Source organism: Gymnoscopelus braueri (assembly GCF_963280865.1).
Source record: "Gymnoscopelus braueri genome assembly, chromosome: 1".
In the NCBI taxonomy this organism is placed as follows: domain Eukaryota; kingdom Metazoa; phylum Chordata; class Actinopteri; order Myctophiformes; family Myctophidae; genus Gymnoscopelus; species Gymnoscopelus braueri.
The window spans coordinates 24,415,917-24,435,916 of record NC_137603.1 but is presented as its reverse complement, the minus strand read 5'-3'; the positions used below and the strand labels follow the sequence as shown (position 1 = coordinate 24,435,916).

Sequence of the window (20,000 nt, the reverse complement as noted above, 5' to 3'; positions counted from 1 at the left end):
TACAACATCAAACCGAAGGAAGAATGTCAAAAGACGTACTTTCACGAACATGGAGAAGAGATGGAGGGATGCTCGTATTCTATTCTGAAGCCAACCACATGCAGCCAGTCTGTTTTTTTTTTGTGTGTCTGCACAATCTCACAGACACACACATCAAAACCTTGCAACTGCCCAGAACACTAACCACAGTCTTATACAGTTGGCCGCTGAGCAGCTCCACTGGAGCAGTTGGGGTCCAGTGCCTTGCTCAAGGGCACTTCAGCGGTGTTGGGGGAGGGGTAAGTGGTGGCCATTCATATTGGTCTGGGAGATTGAACCCGTAACCTTTTGGTTCCAAACTGTCTCCTCCAACCTTTATGCCGCCGCTGCCCCAACATTACATTTTGAAAATTTTAAACAGGTGATAATGAATCGGTCCACCACGGCTTGCCAGCTCAGACGGCGCACTTGTTGACACGCAAGGCCATCGGCTGCTCGTTGACGTGGCTCACGAGCCTCAAGGCCTCTCTGGCGGCATGCTTACCTTTATTTGCATATAGTTGACTTCGCAATAGCCTATACTGGAGGGCTTCATTTATACTCATACGGTGATGTAGTGTGCTGCAAAACCACAAGCTCATGTGTTGATGCGATGCGTTGTGAGTTTGTAGATATGCTATTTTCAGTGCACGACACAGTTGCACGTCAAAGTAAAAAATCTGGCGTTAGATAGCCAATCCAGGGGAAGAGAAAGAAAATCATGCATAGAAATAAATGTAATTGAATCTTAAAGCACGTTGAAAACACTGAAGGTGTGCCTTTGGGTAAAAAAAAAAACCTTGACTTAAAGCAGCAGTGGTGTTTGAGGACAGAGGGTTGTATTAAGAAGCAGACATTAAAGCCCTACTTTTATAGACTCTAAATGTGTAGAAATAGTGCGCCTGGGAGAGGACTAATACCCGATGTAGTGAATTACCTGCGGCGCCTGCCGTCTCTTGGCAGTAATGAGCTTTGTGGACGTTTCAGTGATAAGGCTTCTATAATTAGGCTTAGTCATAAGCATCCCCCTGTAATGCTGTGATAAAAACCCAGTAGAACTCTGGTGTTGCTGCTCCAACCCGTTCATCTCTCTCTCTCTCTCTCTCTCTCTCTCTCTCTCTCTCTCTCGCTCTCTCTCTCTCTCTCTCTCTCTCTCTCTCTCTCTCTCTCTCTCTCTCTCTCTCTCTCTCTCTCTCTCACACACACACACACACACACACACACACACACACACACACACACACACACACACACACACACACACACACACACACACACACACACCAACACAGTCTCATTCCCAAGTCGGCAGATATAGTCTATTTAGCCATCCCCCAAGACTGCACATCTTGCCGCCGCGGGCCGCCGCCGACGGCAAATACGACAAATAGATGGTGGGTGTGTGTGTGTGTGTGTGTGTGTGTGCACGACCGCTCCCGGCAGTATGCAGTTGCTGTTCTCAGGGTAAGTCCGTTATGTATGCATTTATAAGATATAAATCGTTAAATATACACCACAAAATGATAGGCCATGGCGTCATTGTTCACATGTTAGTATGTAGCAAGTTGTTTGATCTGGACAAGTAAAAGACTATAAGTAAAGACTGCTTGGTTTGGTGACGGTCGGACATTGCTAAGCTAACCAGTTAAGCTAAACCAAAACAACGCGCCGCACTACGATGCACCAGTAAATCCCGTACTTCTCCTGTACAAATGCAACATATAGGGTGCTTACCCGGTTGCCCCAAATGTTAACTAGCAGTCCGGAGTCTTTGTGCAATGTATTAGTCCATGTTTTTCAATAAAGAAGTGTTTTAATCCCGTCTGTGGCCGAACGCCATTCCCCCCCTCCTTTATTTCCCTTTTACCTTGAGTGTAATTCCGGCTTTGACCTGATGCGCCCCGTCACTACCGCCATTGGGAACTTCCAACAGAATCGTCCACAGACGGGATTAAAACACTTCTTTATTAATACTTACGGTCTAATACATTGCACAAAGACTCCGGACCGCTTATTAACATTTAGGGCGACCGGGTAAGCACCATGTGTATATTTTTTTGTACATTTACGGGCTTTACTGGTGAATGTCCAGCATTGAAAGTCAGCTATTTTCAACATGAATTAAAACGGAATGCAATATTGTAGGGCAGGGGTCTTCAACCTTTTCAGGCCAAGGACCCCCTTAACTGAGAGAGAGATGAAGCAGGTACCCCCTAGCTGAGAGAGCTATGAAGCAGGGACCCCCTAACTGAGAGAGAGATGAAGCAGGGACCCCCTAACTGAGAGATAGATGAAGCAGGGACCCCCTAGCAGGGACCCCCCTAGCTGAGAGAGCTATTTTCAACATGAATTAAAACGGAATGCAATATTGTAGGGCAGGGGTCTTCAACCTTTTCAGGCCAAGGACCCCCTTAACTGAGAGAGAGATGAAGCAGGTACCCCCTAGCTGAGAGAGCTATGAAGCAGGGACCCCCTAACTGAGAGAGAGATGAAGCAGGGACCCCCTAACTGAGAGATAGATGAAGCAGGGACCCCCTAGCTGAGAGAGCTATGAAGCAGGGACCCCCTAACTGAGAGAGAGATGAAGCAGGGACCCCCTAACTGAGAGATAGATGAAGCAGGGACCCCCTAGCTGAGAGAGCTATGAAGCAGAAGCAGGGACCCCCTAACTGAGAGAGAGATGAAGCAGGGACCCCATAACTGAGAGAGAGATGAAGCAGGGACCCCCTAACAGAGAGAGAGATGAAGCAGGGACCCCCTAACTGAGAGAGAGATGAAGCAGGGACCCCATAACTGAGAGAGAGATGAAGCAGGGACCCCCTAACTGAGAGATAGATGAAGTAGGGACCCCCTAGCTGAGAGAGAGATGAAGCAGGGACCCCCTAGCTGAGAGATAGATGAAGCAGGGACCCCCTAGCTGAGAGAGCTATGAAGCAGGGACCCCCTAACTGAGAGAGAGATGAAGCAGGGACCCCCTAACTGAGAGATAGATGAAGCAGGGACCCCCTAGCTGAGAGAGCTATGAAGCAGGGACCCCCTAACTGAGAGATAGATGAAGCAGGGACCCCCTAGCTGAGAGAGAGATGAAGCAGGGACCCCCTAACTGAGAGATAGATGAAGCAGGTACCCCCTAGCTGAGAGAGCTATGAAGCAGGGACCCCCTAACTGAGAGAGAGATGAAGCAGGGACCCCCTAGCTGAGAGAGAGATGAAGCAGGGACCCCCTAACTGAGAGAGAGATGAAGCAGGGACCCCCTAGCTGAGAGAGCTATGAAGCAGAAGCAGGGACCCCCTAACTGAGAGAGAGATGAAGCAGGTACCCCCTAGCTGAGAGAGCTATGAAGCAGGGACCCCCTAACTGAGAGAGAGATGAAGCAGGGACCCCCTAACTGAGAGATAGATGAAGCAGGGACCCCCTAGCTGAGAGAGCTATGAAGCAGGGACCCCCTAACTGAGAGAGAGATGAAGCAGGGACCCCCTAACTGAGAGATAGATGAAGCAGGGACCCCCTAGCTGAGAGAGCTATGAAGCAGAAGCAGGGACCCCCTAACTGAGAGAGAGATGAAGCAGGGACCCCATAACTGAGAGAGAGATGAAGCAGGGACCCCCTAACAGAGAGAGAGATGAAGCAGGGACCCCCTAACTGAGAGAGAGATGAAGCAGGGACCCCATAACTGAGAGAGAGATGAAGCAGGGACCCCCTAACTGAGAGATAGATGAAGCAGGGACCCCCTAGCTGAGAGAGCTATGAAGCAGGGACCCCCTAACTGAGAGATAGATGAAGCAGGGACCCCCTAGCTGAGAGAGAGATGAAGCAGGGACCCCCTAACTGAGAGATAGATGAAGCAGGTACCCCCTAGCTGAGAGAGCTATGAAGCAGGGACCCCCTAACTGAGAGAGAGATGAAGCAGGGACCCCCTAGCTGAGAGAGCTATGAAGCAGAATCAGGGACCCCCTAACTGAGAGAGAGATGAAGCAGGGACCCCCTAACTGAGAGATAGATGAAGCAGGGACCCCCTAGCTGAGAGAGCTATGAAGCAGGGACCCCCTAACTGAGAGATAGATGAAGCAGGGACCCCCTAGCTGAGAGAGAGATGAAGCAGGGACCCCCTAACTGAGAGATAGATGAAGCAGGTACCCCCTAGCTGAGAGAGCTATGAAGCAGGGACCCCCTAACTGAGAGAGAGATGAAGCAGGGACCCCCTAGCTGAGAGAGCTATGAAGCAGAATCAGGGACCCCCTAACTGAGAGAGAGATGAAGCAGGGACCCCCTAACTGAGAGATAGATGAAGCAGGGACCCCCTAGCTGAGAGAGCTATGAAGCAGGGACCCCCTAACTGAGAGATAGATGAAGCAGGGACCCCCTAGCTGAGAGAGAGATGAAGCAGGGACCCCCTAACTGAGAGATAGATGAAGCAGGTACCCCCTAGCTGAGAGAGCTATGAAGCAGGGACCCCCTAACTGAGAGAGAGATGAAGCAGGGACCCCCTAGCTGAGAGAGCTATGAAGCAGAATCAGGGACCCCCTAACTGAGAGAGAGATGAAGCAGGGACCCCCTAACTGAGAGAGAGATGAAGCAGGGACCCCCTAGCTGAGAGAGAGATGAAGCAGGGACCCCCTAACTGAGAGAGAGATGAAGCAGGGACCCCCTAGCTGAGAGAGCTATGAAGCAGAAGCAGGGACCCCCTAACTGAGAGAGAGATGAAGCAGGGACCCCCTAACTGAGAGATAGATGAAGCAGGGACCCCCTAGCTGAGAGAGCTATGAAGCAGAATCAGGGACCCCCTAACTGAGAGAGAGATGAAGCAGGGACCCCCTAACTGAGAGAGAGATGAAGCAGGGACCCCCTAACTGAGAGATAGATGAAGCAGGGACCCCCTAGCTGAGAGAGAGATGAAGCAGGGACCCCCTAACTGAGAGATAGATGAAGCAGGGACCCCCTAGCTGAGAGAGAGATGAAGCAGGGACCCCCTAGCTGACAGAGAGATGAAGCAGGGACCCCCACTGTATATAACATACAGCTGTGTTGCAGACTAAAGCTTTTCGTTAATGTGTATTTTCAGACATTTAACCACTTAAACCGCCAATACTTAGTAAACTTTCACTCTGTACTTGGTCTGCTCTTTTTTCCCCTCTTTGCCGAAAATAGCAGATCTACAAGCTCACAACTCCTCGCAGCGTGAGGCGCTGTGAGCTTGTAGATCTGCTATTTTTGGCTAAAGTTGTCCTTAGAATAGGGATGCTAGGGTTCAAGTGGTTAATGTAAAAGACAATGATCCTATCGCACAGAGATTTGGCGGACCCCCTGTAGCAACTCTGAGGACCCCCTAGGGGTCCTCAAATGACAAAGAAAAAAGACCATTACTGCATTCAAAGTAATCAACAGACTATTCTATTAAAACAGGTAAAGCATTGGCCAAATTGGCAAATAATGTAAGAAAAAGGCAACAATTATGAAAATAGTCGATCTACAAGTTCACAACGCATCGTAACGCGGGCGTTGTGAGCTTGTAGATCTGTTATTTTCATAATTTTTATCTGTGGAACCGAGTCAAACAAAATGTATTTAATATCTAAGTTCTCACTGATAAATATGTTATGTGTGTCCCATTAATCTTCCTTAACCTTAACTTCCTTAACCAAACTGTTTGTTTGTTATTCTATTTAACCAGGAATAGTTTGGTGACCACCGGAGAGACGGGTGACAGCCGGAATGTAGACGGCATCCGGGAGCAGTATGGGTTGGCGCCCCAGCCTGTGTCTTCCGTGAGGAAGAAGCCCAACAAATCCACGGTGAGGCCTTTAAGGAGGGCCATTCAAGCAAGCCGCAAGGGGAGCCTGCAGTACCACCACGGGCCAAGAAACCATCACGCCAGAATGAAATGTTTGGAGTGGGGGAGTCTGGTGCAACGCTCAGGTCCTGGACCTGGTGAGGAGGAGCCCGGCCAGGAGGCCATCCACAGAGCCTAGCCCCTCCACGTGCAGAGCCTCTCTTCTCCCCCAGTCCCGGCAGAGTAGTTCCGGACAAGTGGATTGAGTGCCCTGCGATACTGGAACACTTTCTTTTGACAGACTGTTTCCCATATATTGGATTACCTCCGTTCGTGTGGATTATTTATACCCCTATTCGTTCATATACATTGTGGATTTGACCTTTAGTCAGCCATATGCATGCACTCTATTCAGGAAGGCAAAGGGCAGTGCCAGTTTCATCCCCTTTGCCATTGGGCTCCTTAATAAACCCTGATCCACCTCACCTGGTCGAACTGGACTTGCTTGCTAGACCCCCCACGCACACGCACACAGGCACCTGGATGGACTCTGTGCTAATCATTCCATGGACTTGCATACATGCACGCACACATGACGTCATACACAAACACATTCTGGGTGCTCCACCACAAGTGTGGAGAGGACATTTCTTTTAAAGTCTCTTTTAAATTTAGAATTTTATCTTTTATAGAATTGAAGTACTTTGCTAGGTGTTTTAATCTAATCTAATCTAATCATTATTAGCATACTTATAATGCCATATGATCTTCTTTATAATCCTGTATAATTATAGTCATAAGAACTAATAAATACTCATAATGCTTTATAACAATAAGCATGTCACAATATACAGCATTCTATAAGGACTTATACGGTCAAGTATAAATGCAATGTTATATGCTTGTAGCACTATAATTACAATTACATTATAAATAAGTATAAGCACTCCTAATGTAATCAGAACACAGTAGTCATATGGTCAAGTATCATGATACTTTATAATTACTGGTCACTCACTGACTTTTTTATCACAATATTTGGTCCAATGTGTTATGTATGCATGTATGTTTATCTATCTAAACTGTTTGTTCACAAATGACAGGTATGTTATTTAGATTGCATCCGGTTCGGCATGTTTTGTATCTTGCACTAAATTGTTTTCTTTGAACGATTAACTTTGTCCTGCAATTTGGTGAAATAAAAATCCTGCTTTTTGAATTTGATTGGAGTGATTGAATAACAATGCCCTTATTAAAACATTACAGTACAGTCATTTAACAAACACTTTTATCCAAAGCGACTTACTGCAAAACCATACTGCATTAAAGTCTTAGACCTATATGTGAAGTTCTAAGATTTGCTGTAGAGATACACCTTCAATTCATAGATGCATACATATAAAGACAAACAATGATATAGCCTACAGTAATATGCAAAACATATCATATATACGAGTAGTAATAAGACAGAAAGATATGTACTGTAAACAGTTTGGGGTTCGTTTCCGGTGATGAGCTTAGACATTTTACAGGGGTCAGTTACAATTTGCAGTCTTTTGGAAGAGGGTAAGTCCTCCACTTTGCTAATCCCATCGGTAGGTAGGTACATAAAGGGCATGACCTTTACACCATATAATAATAATAATAGTAATAATAATAAAGACAATTAAGAGAACCGTATGTCCGTGTGTGAGGAGACTTATATAGGCGCGTTCGGGCTGAGGAGCTGATTAAGAATCCATTGTCCGATTGTGTTGGCGCCCCCTAGTGGCCAAGTTATTCAAGAAGCCCCGTAACCCTAGTTTTCAGAACCACATGTTTGTGTGTGAGGAGAGTTATATAGGCGCGTTCGGGCTGAGGAGCTAATTAAGAATCCATTGTCCGATCGTGTTGGCGCCCCCTAGTGGCCAAGTTATTCAAGAAGGCCCGTAACCCTAGTTTTCAGAACCACATGTTTGTGTGTGAGGAGAGTTATATAGGCGCGTTCGGGCTGAGGAGCTGATTAAGAATCCATTGTCCGATCGTGTTGGCGCCCCCTAGTGGCCAAGTTATTCAAGAAGGCCCGTAACCCTAGTTTTCAGAACCACATGTTCGTGTGTGAGGAAACTTATATTGGCGCGTTCGGGCTGAGGAGCAGATCCAGAATCCGTTGTCCGATTGTGTTTTCGCCCCCTAGTGGCCGAGATAATAGTGAAGAACTGTTCAAAAAGAGTAAAAACTAAATCGGACACCAGATTACGCATCAGCGCGCCGCCCCGAACGCGCTCGTATAACTCTCCTTGCACACGGACATACGGTTCTCTTAATTGATAGCTAATTGGTTAGCCTATCTCGCTTAATATCTCGAATACAATAAGGACTTAGAGTCCAATGTTTGGATATGTTGTTCAGCTCACCGAGACGCACGTGTGGATATCTTGTTTGTCTCTCTACGACATTTTTTTTATTTCTGACTTTGTCTCTCAGTATGGGTCAACGTTGTACACCTCTATGTACCTTGCGACAGTGTCAGAAGCAAACGTTAGAAGTGTCGTAGCGGGACAAACAAGACATCCACGCGTGCGTCTCGGCAAGCTGTACAACATATCCGAACGGCAGATTCTAAAAACGTATCGTTATGGAGATATATTGTGTTATAGCGCGAAATAAGTTGAGATTAGACCCCAGCCAATTAAGGAGAACGGTAAGGCCGTGTGCAAGGAGAGTTATACGAGCGCGTTCGGGGCGGCGTGCTGATGCGTAATCTGGTGTCCGATTTAGTTTTTACTCTTTTTGAACAGTTCTTCACTATTATCTCGGCCACTAGGGGGCGAAAACACAATCGGACAACGGATTCTGGATCTGCTCCTCAGCCCGAACGCGCCAATATAAGTTTCCTCACACACGAACATGTGGTTCTGAAAACTAGGGTTACGGGCCTTCTTGAATAACTTGGCCACTAGGGGGCGCCAACACGATCGGACAATGGATTCTTAATCAGCTCCTCAGCCCGAACGCGCCTATATAACTCTCCTCACACACAAACATGTGGTTCTGAAAACTAGGGTTACGGGCCTTCTTGAATAACTTGGCCACTAGGGGGCGCCAACACAATCGGACAATGGATTCTTAATTAGCTCCTCATCCCGAACGCGCCTATATAACTCTCCTCACACACAAACATGTGGTTCTGAAAACTAGGGTTAGGGGGCTTCTTGAATAACTTGGCCACTAGGGGGCGCCAACACAATCGGACAATGGATTCTTAATCAGCTCCTCAGCCCGAACGCGCCTATATAAGTGTCCTCACACACGGACATACGGTTCTCTTAATTGTCTTTATTATTATTACTATTATTATTATTATATGGTGTAAAGGTCATGCCCTTTATGTACCTACCTACCGATGGGATTAGCAAAGTGGAGGACTTACCCTCTTCCAAAAGACTGCAAATTGTAACTGGCCCCTGTAAAATGTCTAAGCTCATCACCGGAAACGAACCCCAAACTGTTTACAGTACATATATTTCTGTCTTATTACTACTCGTATATATGATATGTTTTGCATATTACTGTAGGCTATATCATTGTTTGTCTTTATATGTATGCATCTATGAATTGAAGGTGTATCTCTACAGCAAATCTTAGAACTTCACATATAGGTCTAAGACTTTAATGCAGTATGGTTTTGCAGTAAGTCGCTTTGGATAAAAGTGTCTGTTAAATGACTGTACTGTAATGTTTTAATAAGGGCATTGTTATTCAATCACTCCAATCAAATTCAAAAAGCAGGATTTTTATTTCACCAAATTGCAGGACAAAGTTAATCGTTCAAAGAAAACAATTTAGTGCAAGATACAAAACATGCCGAACCGGATGCAATCTAAATAACATACCTGTCATTTGTGAACAAACAGTTTAGATAGATAAACATACATGCATACATAACACATTGGACCAAATATTGTGATAAAAAAGTCAGTGAGTGACCAGTAATTATAAAGTATCATGATACTTGACCATATGACTACTGTGTTCTGATTACATTAGGAGTGCTTATACTTATTTATAATGTAATTGTAATTATAGTGCTACAAGCATATAACATTGCATTTATACTTGACCGTATAAGTCCTTATAGAATGCTGTATATTGTGACATGCTTATTGTTATAAAGCATTATGAGTATTTATTAGTTCTTATGACTATAATTATACAGGATTATAAAGAAGATCATATGGCATTATAAGTATGCTAATAATGATTAGATTAGATTAGATTAAAACACCTAGCAAAGTACTTCAATTCTATAAAATATAAAAACAGGTGAGGTGGATCAGGGTTTATTAAGGAGCCCAATGGCAAAGGGGATGAAACTGGCACTGCCCTTTGCCTTCCTGAATAGAGTGCATGCATATGGCTGACTAAAGGTCAAATCCACAATGTATATGAACGAATAGGGGTATAAATAATCCACACGAACGGAGGTAATCCAATATATGGGAAACAGTCTGTCAAAAGAAAGTGTTCCAGTATCGCAGGGCACTCAATCCGCTTGTCCGGAACTACTCTGCCGCCGGGACTGGGGGAGAAGAGAGGCTCTGCACGTGGAGGGGCTAGCTAGGCTCTGTGGATGGCCTCCTGGCCGGGCTCCTCCTCACCAGGTCCAGGACCTGAGCGTTGCACCAGACTCCCCCACTCCAAACATTTCATTCTGGCGTGATGGTTTCTTGGCCCGTGGTGGTACTGCAGGCTCCCCTTGCGGCTTGCTTGAATGGCCCTCCTTAAAGGCCTCACCGTGGATTTGTTGGGCTTCTTCCTCACGGAAGACACAGGCTGGGGCGCCAACCCATACTGCTCCCGGATGCCGTCTACATTCCGGCTGTCACACGTCTCTCCGGTGGTCACCAAACTATTCCTGGTTAAATAGAATAACAAACAAACAGTTTGGTTAAGGAAGTTAAGGTTAAGGAAGATTAATGGGACACACATAACATATTTATCAGTGAGAACTTAGATATTAAATACATTTTGTTTGACTCGGTTCCACAGATAAATATTATGAAAATAACAGATCTACAAGCTCACAACGCCCGCGTTACGATGCGTTGTGAACTTGTAGATCGACTATTTTCATAATTGTTGCCTTTTTCTTACATTATTTGCCAATTTGGCCAATGTTTTACCTGTTTTAATAGAATAGTCTGTTGATTACTTTGAATGCAGTAATGGTCTTTTTTCTTTGTCATTTGAGGACCCCTAGGGGGTCCTCAGAGTTGCTACAGGGGGTCCGCCAAATCTCTGTGCGATAGGATCATTGTCTTTTACATTAACCACTTGAACCCTAGCATCCCTATTCTAAGGACAACTTTAGCCAAAAATAGCAGATCTACAAGCTCACAGCGCCTCACGCTGCGAGGAGTTGTGAGCTTGTAGATCTGCTATTTTCGGCAAAGAGGGGAAAAAAGAGCAGACCAAGTACAGAGTGAAAGTTTACTAAGTATTGGCGGTTTAAGTGGTTAAATGTCTGAAAATACACATTAACGAAAAGCTTTAGTCTGCAACACAGCTGTATGTTATATACAGTGGGGGTCCCTGCTTCATCTCTCTGTCAGCTAGGGGGTCCCTGCTTCATCTCTCTCTCAGCTAGGGGGTCCCTGCTTCATCTCTCTCTCAGCTAGGGGGTCCCTGCTTCATCTCTCTCTCAGTTAGGGGGTCCCTGCTTCATCTCTCTCTCAGTTAGGGGGTCCCTGATTCTGCTTCATAGCTCTCTCAGCTAGGGGGTCCCTGCTTCATCTCTCTCTCAGCTAGGGGGTCCCTGCTTCATCTCTCTCTCAGCTAGGGGGTCCCTGCTTCATCTCTCTCTCAGTTAGGGGGTCCCTGCTTCATCTCTCTCTCAGCTAGGGGGTCCCTGCTTCATCTCTCTCTCAGTTAGGGGGTCCCTGCTTCATCTCTCTCTCAGCTAGGGGGTCCCTGCTTCATCTCTCTCTCAGTTAGGGGGTCCCTGCTTCATCTCTCTCTCAGTTAGGGGGTCCCTGCTTCATCTCTCTCTCAGCTAGGGGGTCCCTGCTTCATCTCTCTCTCAGCTAGGGGGTCCCTGCTTCATCTCTCTCTCAGTTATGGGGTCCCTGCTTCATCTCTCTCTCAGTTATGGGGTCCCTGCTTCTGCTTCATAGCTCTCTCAGCTAGGGGGTCCCTGCTTCATCTCTCTCTCAGCTAGGGGGTCCCTGCTTCATCTCTCTCTCAGTTAGGGGGTCCCTGCTTCATCTCTCTCTCAGCTAGGGGGTCCCTGCTTCATCTCTCTCTCAGTTAGGGGGTCCCTGCTTCATCTCTCTCTCAGTTAGGGGGTCCCTGCTTCATCTCTCTCTCAGCTAGGGGGTCCCTGCTTCATCTCTCTCTCAGCTAGGGGGTCCCTGCTTCATCTCTCTCTCAGTTATGGGGTCCCTGCTTCATCTCTCTCTCAGTTATGGGGTCCCTGCTTCTGCTTCATAGCTCTCTCAGCTAGGGGGTCCCTGCTTCATCTCTCTCTCAGCTAGGGGGTCCCTGCTTCATCTATCTCTCAGTTAGGGGGTCCCTGCTTCATCTCTCTCTTAGTTAGGGGGTCCCTGCTTCTGCTTCATAGCTCTCTCAGCTAGGGGGTCCCTGCTTCATCTCTCTCTCAGTTAGGGGGTCCCTGCTTCATCTCTCTCTCAGCTAGGGGGTCCCTGCTTCATCTATCTCTCAGTTAGGGGGTCCCTGCTTCATCTCTCTCTCAGTTAGGGGGTCCCTGCTTCATCTCTCTCTCAGTTAGGGGGTCCCTGATTCTGCTTCATAGCTCTCTCAGCTAGGGGGTCCCTGCTTCATCTCTCTCTCAGTTAGGGGGTCCCTGCTTCATCTCTCTCTCAGCTAGGGGGTCCCTGCTTCATCTATCTCTCAGTTAGGGGGTCCCTGCTTCATCTCTCTCTCAGTTAGGGGGTCCCTGCTTCATCTCTCTCTCAGTTAGGGGGTCCCTGATTCTGCTTCATAGCTCTCTCAGCTAGGGGGTCCCTGCTTCATCTATCTCTCAGTTAGGGGGTCCCTGCTTCATCTCTCTCTCAGTTAGGGGGTCCCTGCTTCATAGCTCTCTCAGCTAGGGGGTCCCTGCTTCATCTATCTCTCAGTTAGGGGGTCCCTGCTTCATAGCTCTCTCAGCTAGGGGGTCCCTGCTTCATAGCTCTCTCAGCTAGGGGGTACCTGCTTCATCTATCTCTCAGTTAGGGGGTCCCTGCTTCATCTCTCTCTCAGCTAGGGGGTCCCTGCTTCATCTATCTCTCAGTTAGGGGGTCCCTGCTTCATCTCTCTCTCAGTTAGGGGGTCCCTGCTTCATAGCTCTCTCAGCTAGGGGGTCCCTGCTTCATCTATCTCTCAGCTAGGGGGTCCCTGCTTCATCTCTCTCTCAGCTAGGGGGTCCCTGCTTCTGCTTCATAGCTCTCTCAGCTAGGGGGTCCCTGCTTCATCTATCTCTCAGTTAGGGGGTCCCTGCTTCATCTCTCTCTCAGTTAGGGGGTCCCTGCTTCTGCTTCATAGCTCTCTCAGCTAGGGGGTCCCTGCTTCATCTATCTCTCAGTTAGGGGGTCCCTGCTTCATCTCTCTCTCAGCTAGGGGGTCCCTGCTTCTGCTTCATAGCTCTCTCAGCTAGGGGGTCCCTGCTTCATCTCTCTCTCAGCTAGGGGGTCCCTGCTTCTGCTTCATAGCTCTCTCAGCTAGGGGGTCCCTGCTTCATCTATCTCTCAGTTAGGGGGTCCCTGCTTCATCTCTCTCTCAGTTATGGGGTCCCTGCTTCATCTCTCTCTCAGTTAGGGGGTCCCTGCTTCATCTCTCTCTCTCTGTTAGGGGGTCCCTGCTTCATCTCTCTCTCAGTTATGGGGTCCCTGCTTCATCTCTCTCTCAGTTAGGGGGTCCCTGCTTCATAGCTCTCTCAGCTAGGGGGTCCCTGCTTCATCTATCTCTCAGTTAGGGGGTCCCTGCTTCATCTCTCTCTCAGTTAGGGGGTCCCTGCTTCATAGCTCTCTCAGCTAGGGGGTACCTGCTTCATCTCTCTCTCAGTTAAGGGGGTCCTTGGCCTGAAAAGGTTGAAGACCCCTGCCCTACAATATTGCATTCCGTTTTAATTCATGTTGAAAATAGCTGACTTTCAATGCTGGACATTCACCAGTAAAGCCCGTAAATGTACAAAAAAATATACACATGGTGCTTACCCGGTCGCCCTAAATGTTAATAAGCGGTCCGGAGTCTTTGTGCAATGTATTAGACCGTAAGTATTAATAAAGAAGTGTTTTAATCCCGTCTGTGGACGATTCTGTTGGAAGTTCCCAATGGCGGTAGTGACGGGGCGCATCAGGTCAAAGCCGGAATTACACTCAAGGTAAAAGGGAAATAAAGGAGGGGGGGAATGGCGTTCGGCCACAGACGGGATTAAAACACTTCTTTATTGAAAAACATGGACTAATACATTGCACAAAGACTCCGGACTGCTAGTTAACATTTGGGGCAACCGGGTAAGCACCCTATATGTTGCATTTGTACAGGAGAAGTACGGGATTTACTGGTGCATCGTAGTGCGGCGCGTTGTTTTGGTTTAGCTTAACTGGTTAGCTTAGCAATGTCCGACCGTCACCAAACCAAGCAGTCTTTACTTATAGTCTTTTACTTGTCCAGATCAAACAACTTGCTACATACTAACATGTGAACAATGACGCCATGGCCTATCATTTTGTGGTGTATATTTAACGATTTATATCTTATAAATGCATACATAACGGACTTACCCTGAGAACAGCAACTGCATACTGCCGGGAGCGGTCGTGCACACACACACACACACACACACACACACACACACACACACACACCATCTATTTGTCGTATTTGCCGTCGGCGGCGGCCCGCGGCGGCAAGATGTGCAGTCTTGGGGGATGGCTAAATAGACTATATCTGCCGACTTGGGAATGAGACTGTGTTGCACACACACACACACACACACACACACACACACACACTCATGCACGCAACGAACGCACAAACCAGGGTGGACTTCAGTCAGTGTGAACTGACTAAAAGAAAACACAGTTCCAAACACAGTTCTTTGTCTCAGGTAGTTTACCTGGTGTGTCTCTTTGCGAGTGTGTGTGTGCGCACGCTGCGCGCGCAGTTCACTGATGTTTTCACATCATATGGACATGCATGGTGTGTGTGTGTGTGTGTGTGTGTGTGTGTGTGTGTGTGTGTGTGTGTGTGTGTGTGTGTGTGTGTGTGTGTGTGTGTGTGTGTGTGTGTGTGTGTGTGTGTGTGTGTGTGTTGAGTGTGAGGTGATGTGAGCTACAGCAGAGGCTTCCTGTGAGGGAGCAGATGTCGCAGAGCTCATGCACAGCTGTGGCTGGCGATAACCGTGGTGGCAGGGATATGTCGGCATGCTGGCTCTTCTCCCTGGGTCTTATCACCCGCATGCAGCACACAGACACAGACACAGACACACACACACACACACACACACACACACACACACACACACACACACACACACACACACACACACACACACACACACACACACACACACACACACACACACACACACACACACACAGATGCACGTTACCCCTCCCCCCCTCCTTTCCCATACACACGCTGTACAATGAGGAACTGCCACCCTGCCACCAGTACGCCCTCCTCACAGCAGGGCCCAGATAGAGAGAGGAAGGCAGAGGGAGAGACGGAGGAGAGCGAGGACTAAATCAGGAGACTTTGAGGAGAAAAAAAGGTGCAATGAATCCCTAACAAAGCATCAGCTCATGCCTGCTGTATCACCGCCTTCATAAAGCTCCATCAATCCTAATCCTCCATGGCTGCTGAATGAGAACCTCTCACCAATGAACATACATTTGAAGTTCCTAAAAGTCTCTATCGATTTGTCTCGTTATGATATCATGTTTAAATATTTCAATATGTGGCAAACAGCGGTCCTAACTCAGGATGTTTTTTCCATCTCCAGCATTTATTGAGGGTTCCAATTCCAAGCCTAACCTCGTTAACTGGATAACGCCACAATAAAACCACATGTAACTGTGCAAGCTACAGCAATGGCATTGTAGGGGTGAAAATATGATCATTTGTTCATTCGAGGGCTCATTCGATGTGTCAGTGCTGTGTATTCCAGCTACTACATAATGTAGTACCCGCACCATCCTTTCAATGATCCCTAGTTTAATGATTTTGTGGTTGAACCAGCCGTTCTCTTTGGTCTAGAACAAATAAGAGAGAGTCAGATTGATTGTGAGAAAGAAAATGAAAGATAAACAAGAACAAGATGCAGGGCAAAGACGACATACGGGGAAGAAGAGAGGAAGTATTAACAGCAAGTGATGAAGACAAAGATGGAAGACAAAAATGCAGGGACAACTTGGGAAAATAAAAGGGGTGAGGTGATGAGAGGAGGGAGGGAGAGGTGGAGGGAGAGGAGAACACAGCAGAGCAGTTATCCTCTCTATTTTCTCAGCACCAGCTTTGCGGTTTCTACGAGGAACAGATGTTCACAACTTGATACAGTGCCTCATCTCCCTCTACTTACTATCTCCAGCGGCAGCACCACCAACTGTCGGCTGCACACACACGCACACGCACTCGCGCACACACACACACACACACACACACACACACACACACACACACACACACACACATGCATGCACACGCACGCATGCACACGCACACGCACACGCACACGCACACGCACACGCACACGCACACGCACACACACACACACACACAAATACACACGCTGGCTCTTGGCTAACACAGACATATATAGTTGTACTTTTCCCATGTGAATATTTGGAGGTGTATTCAGCTGTATGCTGAGGACTGTTCCCTTTTTACCCAGACTGTTATATCCTGCTCTTGAGTCAACACTTGATGTAATCAGGTGCCATTTCCTGCTTTGTCATTTAGCACTTTATGCCGGTCAGCTCTGCCCCCAAACTCGGCTCTGCACACATGTGCTTTTTGCCTGCTCATTATCCGATATAGCTGACATGATGACTTGATGTAAACTTGACTGTCTATATTATCCGTTTTTTGTTTTGAATTAAAAGAAATTAGAATAAAGAAATTATTAGTAATTAGAGTCCCTTCCCCATAAAAACAGAAAACATCATTTGATTTGTTCAGCATATTAAAGCTCATTGTGCATTTTACATATTCAAGTCAATTTAGGTATACATTATGTAGAGCCAACTGCAATGAACTCCAATTCACGAGTAGCAAAATAACCCAACCGGATGCACAGCTACTGGCATGTAATTGTGGAAATTTGTCTCTGTCTCGATAAAACATAAAACCATAACTCTTTTGTCAAAAGCGCAAAATTGTCTGTTGCTCTTATGCAATGTCAAGCATGTATTGAACAAGGATTGAGATTTGAATTCTCATCGTGTCTGGACGGCTCAAACAACAGGCACTTTGCTGCTCAATTGCAAACAGAATGTCAGGGGGTCTATGGGCTCAATTTGTAAAAGCAGCATCCAATGTCTGTGCTTGAGTGGGTGGGTCAATGATCCGTTACACCACGCCACATTATAGAAGGTCTCTCTCTCTCTCTCTCTCTCTCTCTCTCTCTCTCTCTCTCTCTCTATCACTCGCTCTCTCTCTCTGTCTCTCTCTCTGTTTCTTTCTCCCTCACCCATCCTCTCCCCACCCCATATTGTTTCTCATCCCATAGACATTTTTTCCTTTCACAATGTTATGCATTCTGTGTGTATATGCAGAAATAAGTGTGCTCACAGAATAAATATGTTAATCGAGAAGGTGAGAGAACAACATCCGCTCAGACGCTATCAGAGAAAACACTGTTTAAATTACAAAACACGCCTATTCAGGACTGAGGAGGACAAACATCACTGAAAAAAGGCAATATCTCAATATCAACATGAGCTTAGTCATTTGGATGTGTACGCATAATACAGCTCGTGACATTTTGTCTTTCTTTCCATTAAGTGCTCTATTCCTTTTCATTACAGTAGTTTTTTTAATAACTCAAATTTGCATAGGAGTTTTTAAAGAGCCATAATACTTAGTTGCGTGCCAGTGTCATACGCCAAACACAGTTGATCTTCAAGCTCACAATGCGTCGCACCACAAAGCGTTGTGATCTTATAGATCAGCTATTTTTGGCTTTATTGGCAATTTCCACAAGTGTGTCGTGCTGAACGCGCACAGGCTAGGAGAAGAGAAAGCTAGGCGGGAACACAATGGGCCTAGCGTTCCTTTCACTCGGCTCAAGGCCTTATCTCCTTTGAACACACTAGCCTGTGACTGCTGCTATAGGAAAGGATTTACAATGTGTTAGTGGAGGAAATGCTGCAAACCTCTCTCTAAATGCTCTCTCTCTCTCTGCCACTATCTCTCCCACTCTGACTCTGACTCTCTCTCTCTCTTTTTCTCTCTCTCTCTCTCTCTTCATCACACGCACGCACGCACGCACGCACGCACGCACGCACGCACGCACGCACGCACGCACGCACACACACACACACACACACACACACACACACACACACACACACACACACACACACATGTGCACACACACACATGTGCACACAAGCATGCACACATGCACGCGCGCGCACATGCACACGCGCGTGCGCACAGACACGCGCGCATGCGCACAGACACACACACACGCCCGCACACACACACACACACATACACACACACACACACACACACACACACACATACACACACACACACACACACACACACACACACACACACACACACACACACACACACACACACACACACACACACACACACACACACACACACACACACACACACACACACACACACACACACACACACACACACACTCAGAGTAATTTCCCTACAACCACAATGACCAATCTACCCCACATCTCAGCAAGTCCTCAAACCTTCATCAGATACTGTCAATACAATACAGCTGAACGCAATGGATTGGAGTAGCTTGTGATGTGAGTGTGTGTGTGTGTGTGTGTGTGTGTGTGTGTGTGTGTGTGTGTGTGTGCGTGTGCGTGTGCGTGTGCGTGTGCGTGTGTGTGTGTGTGTGTGTGTGTGTGTGTGTGTGTGCTTGCGCGGGCATTGAGTGACAGAAAGAAGGAGACAAAGCTGTTTGCTTCATTAGTGCCGTCAAAGGGATAGCCGGCTGCTGTGTTATGGCACAGAGAGTTAATAGAGTATACAGTCCACCTTGCGTGTGCTTTATTGTGCGGTGCAGAGTTTATCAGGCTGGCCCACATGGAGTGCTGAGGTTAACCCAGCGACCACTCTACAAAAGGCCAAATTAGGAGGACTGAGTCTGTTGTACAGAGAGGCTGACAGGCTGACAAGCTGACTGACGCCATTCCCGTGGAGAATAGCATTCTGTCAATCACAGAGCTTTCACCTTGACAGGAATCCTTTCTTTGGATGCAACCCCCCAATTCCAACCTTTCTGTCACTCAAGGCCATGCACGCAAACCTCTCACCTTTTCTATATCATGCGATGATGCTGGAGAGAAAACACACCAGCCAGCAAACATTCTTGGGAGCCGTGCACAGACACACAAACAAACACACATGCAAATACAACTCACGGTTCAGTATGTGGCATGGGTACAGAGGAACTAGAGCAGGGGTGGGCAACTTTGATGATAGAGAGGGCCACTATATTTCCACACTCACTCCAGAGGGCCACATTGCATATACTGTCAGGTCATTCTATGTCACACAAAAGTAGCAAAAATAGCCGATCTACAAGCTCAAAACGCGTCGCAGCGCGACGCGTTTTGAGCTTGTAGATCTGCTATTTTTGAATTGGAATTCTGGAATTCTTTTTTTTTGCTATTTTTTTATTAGAATCCTGAAAAGAAACATTTTTATTCATTTCAAATGCATTTAGTTATACTTATATTAACTTTATGAACTTAAATGCAAATACATTGGACATAAAAAAGACAATAGAATTTTAATACTAGTCATTAACACATTGGGTGCCAGAGGTTTATTAAAATATTATACGTTGAGTGCCAGCATTTCTTCCATCCACTTGCGTTATACATTTCGTGCTGTGAGAAGCCCCGACGCGGAAATGCATGTAAACAAAGCGTGCGTGCGAGACGGCGGAGGGTCCCGACTAACGCCTGGAACAATAATATTTCCAACGCGACCCTCCATTGCAGCGTGATCGCCGATC

The 20,000-nt window shown here is 46.9% G+C and overlaps 2 protein-coding genes across 2 annotated transcripts in view; both read left to right on the top strand.

Annotated features, from left to right (window-relative positions):
• Positions 1 to 20,000, top strand: part of cbfa2t3 (CBFA2/RUNX1 partner transcriptional co-repressor 3) — a 72,693-nt gene that overhangs the window by 1,572 nt on the left and 51,121 nt on the right.
• On the top strand, positions 1,425 to 6,902 carry LOC308085941 (uncharacterized protein). The gene is made up of 2 exons (XM_080429256.1): positions 1,425 to 1,482; positions 5,690 to 6,902. Exons 1-2 carry the CDS (start codon positions 1,463 to 1,465, stop codon positions 5,985 to 5,987), a joined length of 318 nt encoding a protein of 105 aa, XP_080285382.1. The 5' UTR covers positions 1,425 to 1,462; the 3' UTR covers positions 5,988 to 6,902.

Bases quoted from the DNA above. Each gene is read 5' to 3' on its own strand.
- LOC308085941 (XM_080429256.1), top strand. From the start codon at position 1,463: ATGCAGTTGCTGTTCTCAGG. The intron at 1,483-5,689 runs GTAAGTCCGTTA...CTATTTAACCAG, and splicing joins ATGCAGTTGCTGTTCTCAGG to GAATAGTTTGGTGACCACCG.